The 12712-nt window shown below is 43.0% G+C and overlaps 1 protein-coding gene and 1 long non-coding RNA gene across 3 annotated transcripts in view; both read left to right on the plus strand.

Annotated features, from left to right (window-relative positions):
• Window positions 1-2496, plus strand: part of MICU2 (mitochondrial calcium uptake 2) — a 233543-nt gene extending 231047 nt beyond the window's left edge. For both annotated transcript variants that reach the window (XM_045017582.1, XM_045017589.1), the window contains exons 11-12: window positions 479-636; window positions 1825-2496. In XM_045017582.1, the coding sequence (XP_044873517.1) occupies window positions 479-636; window positions 1825-1929 (263 nt within the window). In that variant the 3' untranslated portion in view covers window positions 1930-2496. The remainder of the gene's footprint in view (window positions 1-478; window positions 637-1824) is intronic.
• A 144-nt stretch (window positions 2497-2640) lies between these two features.
• LOC123370803 lies at window positions 2641-5004 on the plus strand. Its single transcript, XR_006579558.1, has 3 exons — window positions 2641-3267; window positions 3650-3780; window positions 3989-5004. It is a non-coding gene; the product is annotated as an uncharacterized LOC123370803 (long non-coding RNA).
• The last annotated feature ends 7708 nt before the right edge of the window (window positions 5005-12712 follow it).

The raw sequence follows: 12712 nt of genomic DNA on the forward strand, positions 1-12712 counted from the left end.
TGTCTTTGAAAAAAATGCCTTATAGACAAAGATTTTAATATGGAATTATTTAGCATTAGACTGATTCCAAATAAAATGTTAGTATTTTTATAAGACCTTTGTGGGTTAAGTCCTTGCAATCTACATACACAGGTGTAAGCCAAAAGTAGTTAATTCTTTTAATGTAGCTATTTTCAGCAAATATTAATGATTACCATTTGTTCTTGTTGCTTCAGAAGAAATCATTTATTTTAAAAGCTCATAATACAAGCAGCAAAGATTGCATTGAAATACAAAGCAAGCTCAAGAGCATGTGGATTGAGGTCTTCTAATATAAGTTACTAGTTCACACATCCCAAATACCATAGGTTAGGATACCCAGAAGACATCATAAATTGGTACAGAATCCCACTATTTATGTGTGTGTAGTTTTTCTTCATGTCTCTGTAATGTGTTATTACACATTGTGTAATTAACATTAACATTACGTTTTTACTAGCTGAGTTCAAGAGAGCTGTGAAAGTGGCAACAGGACAGGAGCTCTCAGACAACGTTTTGGACACAGTCTTCAAGATCTTTGATTTAGATGGAGATAATTGCCTCAGCCATGGAGAGTTTCTGGGAGTATTAAAGAACAGGATGCATCGAGGCTTAAGGGTAACAAAACTAGAGTTGTCTAAAATCTGCAACGAAAGTATTTAACTACCCTTAAATTACACAAAAAATATTAACAAAGAGTCCTGTGGCACCTTAAAGACTAACAGATGTATTGGAGCATAAGCTTTCATGGGTGAATACCCACTTCATCAGACGCATGTGTGTAACATTGGGAATTTTTAATTCTACTGTGTTAACATTTGTAGAAGTGAAGGCAAAACTAGTTGATAGGGAAAAAACATTAAAAACTGATGATTCCTACTACTAACAATTACTGAAGAAAAACTACCCTATTACCTTGCATGCACATTGCTCCTAAACATTCAGATGCTTCTGAAGGATCTGGAATTCAGTGTCTGAGAATGTCTTTCTGACATGAACTGAGGAACTCTTTGAAGCAGGCATCTCAGAGAAGAAACTCCCACTGAGTTTGTAATAAGTGTACCTGCATACCAGTCATGCTGAGTATGCTTCCTCTTTCATATCACTCCCCCCAGGTTAACATCCTGGGATACATCGGCATTTTATGCAGCAAATTGATTTCTTTTATTAGGGTCTATAATCTGAATTTATCATTCTAATTGGAGTATCTCTCATAGGATAAGTATTAGCTCATTGGTGATAAGAGAACATCCATAATAAGAGGAAGAGCAGATATTTGTTGAACTGGCCTCTCAATGGTATTTTTGTTTTATTTGGGGAATGTAAACTTGTTCAGCATTTATTTTAATTCTTTCTATATATATATTTATAGTTCATATAACTGTTATAGTTAAAGCTAAACATGAACCGGTATGCCAGATCTGAACTCCGTGATCAATGGAAAAGTTTGAATCCAGACTGGAACTGCAGTTTGGGCCTAATACTAATTATAATGAAATTTTCCACCAGGAGAGAAAAGACCTTCACCAGCCAATCAAGATTAGCTGTCCACCTGTCTGAGAAACACAGGCTGTACAGCAAAATAAGAGGATTTCAGCATATTGAGGAATCCTGAATGCTGATTGGCTGGTGTGGATGCAATGTTGTGCTAATTCTGATACTCAGTATTATCCATACGAACTGTGGAAGGGTAGCACTATGATGCTGCTATGCTTTTGTGTGTTGAACAGCCATAATATAGGGAAGGTATTTTATATGTAAAGATGGAACAAAACTATGTAACTTTGTTGTTATTGTTGATAACAGGTACCACAACAGCAAGGGGTACAAGGATACTGGAAATGTGTCAAAAGAGAAAGCATTAAAGGAGCAAAAGAAGTCTGGAAGCAAACTGGGAAAAGCCCTTTCTAAATAAGTTACTTGTTCTTTTATTACTATAAATGTTAGAGGTTGGGGTTTTCATGTATTTTTGTTTGTATGCTGGCTAAATCATATGTAAATTTTTATGCAACTTAAATATTTAATGAATCCAATTTCTGATACAATAATTTTACAGTATTTATCAGTGTAATCAGGTTTGCCTGTGGAACTGTTATGACATCTAGCTTCCATACAAAAGTATACTCATTCCAGGAAATGCTAAAGTTTACAAAAATGGACATCAGCAGAATTCTTGTGTGGGGACTGGCCCTGCTCTCTAGCATGTGGGATACCTGAGTTTTAGTACTGGTCACTTGCTGAGTGTGCTGCAGAAATAGCATTTACAACCTGAGAATGGAAGACCAGTAATACAGCAATATAGTCCAACCCAAAATGTACCTACCATGTTTCCTTTATAGGAATTGGGGGTTACAAAGGCAGGGCCGGCTCCAGACCCCAGCGCGGCAAGCACGCGCGTGAGGCGGCCCTTTCCCGGGGGGGCGGCAGGCTGGGCCGGCGGACCTGCCGCAGTCATGCCTGCGGGAGGTCCACCGGAGCCCCGGGACGACCGGACCTGCCGCAGGCATGACTGCGGACGGTTCGCTGGTCCCGCGGCTCGGCTCGACCTTCCGCAGGCATGCCTGCGGCAGCTCAAGCAGAGCCGCCGGACCTGCGAACCGTCCGCAGCCGCGGGAGGTCCAGCCGAGCCGCGCGACCAGCGGCCCCTCCGCAGTCATGCCCGCGGGAGGTCCGCTGCTCCCGCGGCTCCGGGGCGCCTCCCGCGCATGACTGCTTGGGGCGGCCAAAAAGGTAGAGCCGCCCCTGTACAAAGGCATAGACTACCTGCACAATCCCTAGGAGCTGCAAGATTTTGGTATCAAAAAGGAAAGCTTGACTGTATTGTTTTGTGTGTCATCACTATTATGAACTGCCCGTAATCCATATGAATGTATTTTTGTTTGCTGTCTTGGTAATAGAATTAACATATCTCAATCAAAACTGGAAATTTAAGACTGTTTACAGAGGCTTTGAAAATTGTAAACTCTTTGTGAAAGTGAGTAGGCTCAAGACCTCCTCAACAAACAGAATAAATTAGAAGATTGAAGTAAAGACCTTTGTCATTTTTTAAGATTGTGCTCAATATTGCTTGCAGTCATCTTAATCATCTTGCTTTAGTCATAACTTGGTGGTTCAGTGTTTAACAAACTGAACACTACCTTTGTCCATCTGTGTCCTACAATTATTTCTAACTGGTTTTTTAATCTTAACGAAGGTGTCATAGTGAGCCTACATTATCTCAGGAGCCCAAGGTTACCAAGGCAGCGTAATGTAAGTACAGAGATAAATAAAAATTAAAGTATTTATTACCCCAGAATACAAACAACATATAATGAGATACAAAGCCTTAAATAGTGACAGAAGGAACAGGTTAATGTTTATGTGTAATATGTTTTCGGATGTTTCCTTTGGCTCTGAGACAAGATTAGCCTTCCTGCCCAATCTACTGAAGGCTGGAAAGTAGTCCTGTTTATAAAGGCTCTGGGCTTCTCACCCCATTTCCTAGCTTGTCCCAACCAGAGTAGAAAGTTTAGCCTTCCAAAATGTCTGCCTTTGTTGTACTAAGACTTCCCAGCCTGTCTTGTGAGCATGTCTCAGAAAAGGCAGGCTGTGAGCAAATACCTGCCATCATTTTAAACATGACTGTCTCCAGGTAGTTTTCTCTTCACTGCATTGGCTTGGAAGCTCCTGGGCCTTTCAGAGGAGTTAGATACCAGGACCACCCTGAGATGGAGAACACGAAGGACCCCTAATATGAGATCATCGCTACTCACCCTAGAAGAGGTAATAGACCAATACTTAAAGAAACCATTGCTCAATGATGGAGCTCTCCCAGCACCCCAAACAGTGTTATTTCCTAAGCATGCTAATTGAGACGCTAGGGAGAAAACAGCAATACCACCCGTCAGCTACCAGTATCCTGCATCACTCTGTCATACTTCTGACTATGGCATGGTTAAAGAGATAACACTTGTACTCCTGTTGTCTATAGACATGAAGAGCTCATCCAGCAAAGCAGCATCATACCCATCCTGCATGGCCTTTCTTAAGAATCAGATACCAATGACGACTCATGTTCTGCCTCCAGGAAGCTACAGGGCTGATATGAAACACTCTGAAATGTCTCTGTTCCTTACTCAGAAACTGAACTCACAGAGTTGTTATGGACAACAAGAAGATTTCTGTTTTTAAATATTTGGGAGATGCTCAGATATTGTGATGATGGGGGGGCCATAACTGCCTAAGTGGAAGATAGCTAATGGGGCAAAGCTAGGGCACTGTTTTGACAGCAGCCAAAAAAAACAAAATAAATAAACCATGTGAAGATTTCTCCTTATAGCCACAGGAAGTTCGAACCCACCATGCTCCCAAAGCACCCTTCCTAGGACATTGAAAACAAAGCCAGGAAAAATAGGACATAACCAAACAGCCCCATGTTTCCCCAAGATACTTTCTCCCACCTTACAATGGAGAAGAGCATTACCCCAACTACACCTCTGTTCAGGTTCTAACTTTAATGCAGGAAGCCTTTGGATTTGCTATATTTATTTATAATTTTAGCCCATAAAAGTTGCAATTTGGGGGATAAAGGTTACTCGTTTTCATTTTTATCCTGTGACTTTTTAACAAATTTTTCAGTATTCTGTTTTAATTTTTTGGTTGTGTGGCTTCCTTTGTTTACTAAGCATGTTCTTTCTTATGACTACTTTATGAAAAATAAATTGGTTCAGCTCTGTCATCTCTAGAAGTTTAATGCCTCTTTTGTAGCTGGGTATATGCAATCAGCAGTGTCAGGTCTTGGCAGCAAGTTAGTAAAAACCGAGATTTCAAATCTGAGTCATTTTTAGCAGAGTTTCTAAGAAGTTACATCTAAAGGTAGAGTTCAGAGGAAAATGAGAGCTGTAGCATCTTTATTTCCTGCAGATGAATACTGAAATTTTTAATAAGAAATGGGATAATAGACCAGGAATAAAAATCCATCTGATGAAAATGTTTTCATAGCCCTGACCCTGCAAGCACCCAATGGGTATGTCTGCACAGCATTTTGGAGTGAATCTCCCAACCCGTGTTGACAGACTCAGGTTAGTAGGGCTCATGCTAGCGCTCTAAAAATAGCTGTATGCACAGTAGTTTGAAATTGCAGTTTGGGATGGAGGTAGGCTCTGGAGCCTGAGCTGCAACTTCAAAGTGCAGTCTATGCAGCTATTAGAGCGCGAGCATGAACCCTGCTCATGTGAGTCTGTCAACTCGTGCTGTGAGGCTTGCTCCAAAATGCTGTGTAGATATACCCACTGAGAACTCCCACTGAAGTCAAAGGAGGCCCATGCATGAGGGCTTGAGGATTGGGCTTGGTGTTTAATTGTTTTTAAATCTATTTTTAATTTGCCTTCATTAATAGGTTTTTAAACAATCCTGAATTAACATCATAAATTGAAAATGTTATTCATGTGAAGAATTCATGTACATCATCCTTTCCTTATTAAGCAATCCACAGTTGATTTTTTAAAACTTAATTTAGCTCTCAAGAGACTAACACAGCTGCAGTAACTGTATAGTCTGTTTTAAAACTGTATGTCAGCATAACTCAACATATAATTTCTAAGCAAATACAATTTATATAAATCTTTATGCATGAAGCCACTGTATTAGTTAAACATGAGAATTACTTCTTTAATCAGTTCTTACTTTTATAATCTCCTGGCTATGAACAGCAATTTATAGAAAACTTAATACAATGTAATAGAATTTGAAAAATATCCTTCAAAATATTGGTTATGTACTATGGTGGCAGGTGGTATCGAAAAATGCTAAGGTACGTACATTTTGTTACTGTGGTGCCAAAGGCTGGCTTCACACCTTTGCAAAAAGCACAAAGATTAGTTGTGTTCTTTTATTATAATTTTATGTGTGTCTATTTACTGTTACCAATTATGATACACCTCTGTTTGCTAGGCACTGGAAGAGTTTGGTATAGAAACACAAAACCATGTGAAACTCAGTTTTAGTATGTATCCAAGCACATGAGAATGTTTAGCTTGAACCAGTTTTGAACCTTGCAGCAAAATTTTCTGCTATCGCTGAAAAGGAACAAACATGGAGTTCTACAGTTTCATTTTAGTTTGGTAATAAAGTTTTGAGTGAATCCTAACTCTTCCGAGACTTCACTAATACATAGCTAATGCAGTAGAGCTGAACAAAACCAATGCGATAGAGTATTGAAAAAAAACTTGGTTTTGTTTGGAGGTTCATTTTTGCTGTGAGGATGTATACAAACCAATTCCCAAAAGTGAAACACCTGAAGCCTTCTAATAAATTGGATGATCCCCATGTAGACCAAATCTAGTAATTTTTTTAATGAGCTCTGACATTCCCCATTTTCCCTGATGGCGTGGCTGATGTGATTAGGTCCTATGATGGTGTCACTTGAATAGGGATATGTGGACAGAGTTGGCATCGGGCTTTGTTGCAAGGATAGGTTCCTGGGTTAGTTTTTATTGTGTGGTATGTGGTTGCTGGTGAGTATTTGCCACACCATCAGGTGCTCGTTCACTTGCACATCTACCAATGTGATATATGTCATCATGTGCCAGCAATGCCCCTCTGCCATGTACATTGGCCAAACCGGACAGTCTCTACGCAAAAGAATAAATGGACACAAATCAGACATCAGGAATCATAACATTCAAAACCCAGTAGGAGAACACTTCAACCTCTCTGGTCACTCAGCAACAGACTTAAAGGTTACAATTTTGCAACAGAAAAGCATCAAAAACAGACTCCAACAAGAAACTGTTGAACTAGAATTAATTTGCAAACTAGATACCATTAACTTGGGCTTGAATAGAGGCTGGGAGTGGCTGGGTCGTTACACAAATTGAATCTATTTCCACATGTTAAGTATCCTCACACCTTTTTGTCAACTGTCTGGAATGGGCCATCTTGATTATCACGACAAAAGTTTTTTTTTCTCCTACTGATAATAGCTCATCTTAATTAATTAGCCTCTTAGAGTTGGTATGGCAACTTCCACCTTTTCATGTTCTCTGTATGTATATATATCTTCTAATTATATGTTCCATTCTATGCATCTGATTAAATGAGCTGTAGCCCACAAAAGCTTATGCTCAAATAAATTTGTTAGTCTCTAAGGTGCCGCAAGTACTCCTGTTCTAAAAGCAAATTAGTTGATTTACTCATGTTCACAAACTGACAGTAACTCTAGCAGCATATACAGGATTCTACTAGCTGCATTTAGCAGCACATGTAGGATTTGACCAGTAAGGACTTCTCTGCTCTCCCTATTGATATGTGTATTGAACAAATTATTTTAACAAGTGGAAACAATACGTTCATTAATTCCTCATTAATTGCAGCCCTTATATTGAAGGAAACACCTTTTGCCTATTAATGTCACCACTTAGGCTCTATATCACTGTTCACTGTCTAGACTCCTCTGTACGTCTGAAGAGGGGAAAGTGAGATAGCGAATCATAGAATCTCAGGGTTGGAAGGGACCTCAGGAGGTCATCTAGTCCAACCCCCTGCTCAAAGCAGGACCAATTCCCAACTAAATCATCCCAGCCAGGGCTTTGTCAAGACAGAGGGTTAAAGTTACATTATTTACTTCTTCTATATCACTTTACATCTTCAGTGTGTCTTACAAAATGAATCACTATGCAATAATGGGCATGAACATAATCTGATCTAGATACATAGTAAAATATTTTTATATTAGATGTTTTGGCCACACTTCGAATGATTCTGAACCAGAAATGTGTCAAAAGATTCACATCAAGTTTCAGAAAAAACTTTGTTTCTTATCCCACAGTTGGGGGTGGGAGGGTTCTGCAAACATGTCTTGTACCCTGACATTTACTCTCTTCTGTAATGAAACAAAGTAAAGTTTGGTCAGCAAAAGACTCCAATGCAGAAAGCAAGCTCCTGCAGCCTCTTTGCATAGAAAATAGGTTGTGAAATGATGGCATGGCCATTATAAGTCATTAGCAAGCTGACCTAGCTACAGCTCCTGATATATAACTGATTGCAAGAGCAACATGCAGATGATGACAAACATAGATATACACTGTTAGCATCCAACCAACCAAATAAATTCCTCCTAGAGAAACTGAAGATGTCACCCAATAAGAGGTGAAAAGGCCCATTCACAATAGGAAACCTGAGAGACCATGGCATGTACAAAATTAATCTGCAAACAAGGGCACCTTTCTTCACTCTCCTGCTATTGGAATGTTTGCTACTGTCCTTGTTGATTAAACAATTCCTGGTTGGTCCAGTAATGTAAGAATTAGTGTGGCATACTTGGAGAAAGCTTCCCCATTAGGCTAGTACTGGCTTAGTTGATAGTGTGTTCAGTTTAGTAACAATAGCGCAGTAGTGCAGAACTCTCCTCGTCCTCATTAGTAACTACTCTGCTGTTCATGCAATCTGGCATCCAGAAGCCTGGGTCTTGTGAGCAGAGTGCCCACCTGAATGGGTTTTATACATAATGTCTTGTTTTTTAAAAGGCCACAAAATCCAGAATTTTCAAACCTGGGCACAAAAGTCAAACTGCTAACGCCATATTTAGATCCCTTAATGAAAGTGCCCTCATTTTCTAAATCGCTGAGAACCCATAAATAACTTTGAAGTTAGTGGGAGCTGACCCAGGTTTGAAAACTTTGTCTATGATCATTAACTCTAAGGAAGAGCCTATTAGTAATCATGCACTTTCTATTAAATTACAGCACTCCTCCAGTGAAGGGTAAGAAGTCTTAGAAAGGAAATGTTTAACATTTTTGCCCATGAAGCCCATGTTTTGCCTATGAACACAAAAACATTTCTGTTTTGAAACAAAGTTGAGGATATATCAAATCTGTGAATTGCTTGTACTGCTATATGGTCAGAGACCTGGATCCCCTTATAGGCAGACTTGGAGGCCATGTGCATTATCAGCACCAAATCCTGAGCATAAAGTGGTTCAACTTGGTGTGAAATTTCAGTCTTAAGCTATCTGACCTTCCTCCAATCACTCAGTACCTCCAAAAGCAGTGTTGCATGCTCTTCAGCCATGCTGCCAGGATGGACAAAAACACCCCAGCACACTGTGCTATCAAAAACTCTCCATCAACGCACAAAGGGGTTTACTCCTTGACTCTACCTCACATCACCCACAAGGCCACCCCAAAGACTTGTGGATTTGCAGAATAGAGCCAGATCTGGGAACTTCACTCTACTTGCCTAGTACAATGCCATCAACAGTGGTCACTGTGGCTGGCACAACGGTCCTCAGTAAATTCTGTGCATTTGATTATGATCCCACTTTAATTAATCTGCTTTGAAAATGACATAACTATTTTGGAATGAGTTATACTGTTAAAAGTTTAGTGTGTATCTTTAGTCTTAAGTAATACAGAGAAGCTAATTCAAGCAGTAAAAATAGTTGAACCAAAATACAGTTGTATCACAGTATAATTTAGGTTCAACATCCCAGGAGGGTGCTGTGAAGGAGCAGAGAAACTGCCCTCCAGCTGATGTTAAAAAACCCTTTGGGGTCAGGTAACCCTACGACGCTATGCCTGGAGACAATGCCAGGCCTAGAGCGGGGAGAAAAGAAGGGAGCCTGGCTCAGTTGGGGGCTGATTGGCAAGGAGGCAAGAGCCCTCTGCCTACCTGCCCGAAGGGATGGATCAGCCAGCACAGCCACTTGAAGCAAGTAAGCACGCCCCTGCCAAGAGGAGGCAGTAAATAATCCCTACCACCCAGGGCAACTGACTAGGCAAGCGCCAGTAAACTGGGCTAGTGGGGCCATGCCCCAAGCTGAAGAGACTTGTAGGAAGTAGCCCAGGGAAGCCGGGAAGGAGACCCATCTCCGCTGTTTAGGGGTTGATCTACACAGGATCCAGGGCTGGGACCCTGTAGAGAGGAAGGGCCTGGAACCCCTGTCATACCCTCTGGCCTTACCGACTGAAAAACCAACAATCTAGTCACTAGGCCGCCTGGCCACGGAAGATGCTATCACAGGTACCAAAAAGTGACACAGTGATACTAAACTTTAGAAAAGGAGATTTCATTAAAATGAGATTAGTCAAAAAAGCTCTAAAGTTAAAATGAAAGGAAACAAAATCCATAGGTTGGATGCTGCAAAATAATAATGGAGTCTCTGAACAAAAGACAGCTGAACCGAAAGGGAACCAGGAAGGCAAGCAGTAAATTAATATGGCTAAATGGCCACGTTCGAGAAGCTCTCAGCCATTCTTCAACCTTTAAAATCTTGGCCTAGTGAAGCCAATAAACAGGATCATAAATTATAGCAGTCAGAACAGGGAAATTAGATGGGCCAACCTGGAGTCTGGAGAGCAAGGGCTAGATTCACAAAGGCACTTGGGCATGGTGACACTAAGCATTGCAGTGCCTAGAAAATCACTGGGATTTACAAAGCCTGAGTTCAGTGCTCAGGCTTCCTATACAATGAATGGAGGGAGATTAGGTGCGTAAGAATGAGACCACAAAAGCCAGCATGCTGGGAGGCTCCCTGTTTAAGCTAGCTAATGGGAGATGCCAAGGCAAGGGTGTGTCCTAAACCAGTGTTTCTCAAAGTTCAGGTCATGACCCAGTACTTGGTCGCAGCATGTCAGGCACTGGGTCGCTCTGATCAGCACCACCAACCGGGCTGTTAAAAGTCCTGTCGGCGGTGATGCCCAGCTAAGGCAGGCTAGTGCCTACCTGTTCCAACACCGTGCTGTGCCCTAGAAGCGGCCAGCAGCGGGTCCGGCTTCTAGGCAGGGGGACCATAGGGCTCCGCGCACTGCCTGGGCTCCGCGCACTGCCCCCACCCCGAGCACCAGCTCCACACTCCCATTGGCTGGTTCCTGTCCCATGGGACCTGGGTGGGTCAGTGCCTGCAGGTGAGAGCCACTTGCACACCTCTGCCTAGGAGCCGGACCTGCTGTTGGCTGCTTCAGGTGCAGTGCGGTCTGTGGTGCCAGGACAGGCGGGAAGCCTGCCTCAACACCCCGGCTGCACCTCTGACCAGGAGCCACCGAAGGTAAGTCCATGCCCCAACCCCCAGCCCTGACTTCCCCGCCCCAACCCGGAGCCCCTCCTGCACCCCAAACCTCTCAGCCCCAGCCCCACCCCAGACCCTGCACCCCCAGCCTAGAGCCCTGACCTCCTCCTGCACTCCAACCCCCTGCCCCAGCCCAGAGCCCCCTCCCACACCCCAAGCCCCTCATCCCTGTTGGATCATGGGCATCAACAATTTTCTTCAACGGGTCCCCAGAAAAAAAGTTTGAAAACCACTGTCCTAAGCCCCAACTCCTCTGAGGGAGTTACATGTGTAAATCTTGTTTGGAGAGAGGTGCCTCCCTCCTCTCAGGATTCTCCATTGCAAGCCCTCTCTGGGGGTGAGGCACCTACACCATTTTTGCAAGAGGCCTGCCAGAGGGAGGACCTTGCTCAAAACTTTTAGCCCAGTAGTTAGGGTACTCACCTGAGATATCAGAGACACCCCCACCCCATCCCAGTTCAAATCCCCTCTCCACCTGGGGGGGAGAAGGGTTTTGAACAGGGATCTGACACTTCTCACTGAGTGCCCTAACCCCTGGGCTACAGGCTATGCTGATGGGGGAGGGGGATGTCTCAGTCTCTCCTGTTGAAGCTGTTCTATTGTGGATTAAATAATTACAGAGTCACTAGGCCAGGGAGACATGAGATAACTCTGAGAATGACTCTATAGCCCGGTGGTTAGAGCACTCACCTCGGCTGCTCCCCCTGCTCCAATGACACTTTAATCATATAGCCACAGTGCAACAGCTTCAACAGGAGAGACTGAGGGTACATCTACGCTGGGAAAAAAACCCACAGCAGTGCATCTCAGAGCCCAAGTCAACTGACTTGGGCTCACAAGACTGAGGGCTAAAAATAGCAGTGTAGACATTCCTGCCTGGGCTCTGAAACAGGTCTCAGAGCCCAGGCTCCAGCCTGAGTGGGAATGTCTATACTGCTATTTTTAGCCCCTTCACATGAGCTTGAGACAGCTGACCCAGGCTCTGAGACTTGCTGCCATAAGGGTTGGGGGACGGGGGCAGCAGTGTAGACATATTCTTAGAGAGTCCCTCTTCCCCATCTCATAGCCCAGGGGTTAGGGCACTCACCTCAGAAGTGACAGATTGCTGTTCGACACTCACCTCAGAAGTAGCTTCTCAGGTGGAGGTGGGTTTGACATGGGTGGAGGGGGTCCCCACGGCCAATGTAAGTACCCTAACCACTAGGCTAAAAGTTATGAGGGAGTTCCTCTTCCTGCCTCCCAGCTGTTCTGTGTTAGCTCACCTGGGGCTCCAAGCATGGTTACCAGCTCGGACCCTGCAGGCGAGTTAGGCAGAGGAATGCCCATCTTATCCCAGTTCCTGCATCACTCTGGGGCTTAAGTGTCTGGATACCTACAGCATGTGCATGCTCAGAGGCACCTAGTGAGTTTAGGTGTTTTATGATTCAGCAGAACTGAGCAGTGGTTTTGTAAATACCAGTGGGGTCTGATTCTAGGATTTAGGCCCCTAATGTGGCAGTTAGGTACTTCAGTCCATTTGTAATTCTAGCCCCAAATAGTTACAGAATGCCTTTGTTTTCATATCTTTAAGTATATCAGAGGCAGGAAGCCTGCAAAAAAATCGGTGGGTCTGGTGGATAACCAAGGGCTAAAGGGAGTAATTAAGGAAGG

The sequence above is a fragment of the Mauremys mutica genome, chromosome 1, assembly GCF_020497125.1.
Source record: "Mauremys mutica isolate MM-2020 ecotype Southern chromosome 1, ASM2049712v1, whole genome shotgun sequence".
Taxonomy (NCBI): domain Eukaryota; kingdom Metazoa; phylum Chordata; order Testudines; family Geoemydidae; genus Mauremys; species Mauremys mutica.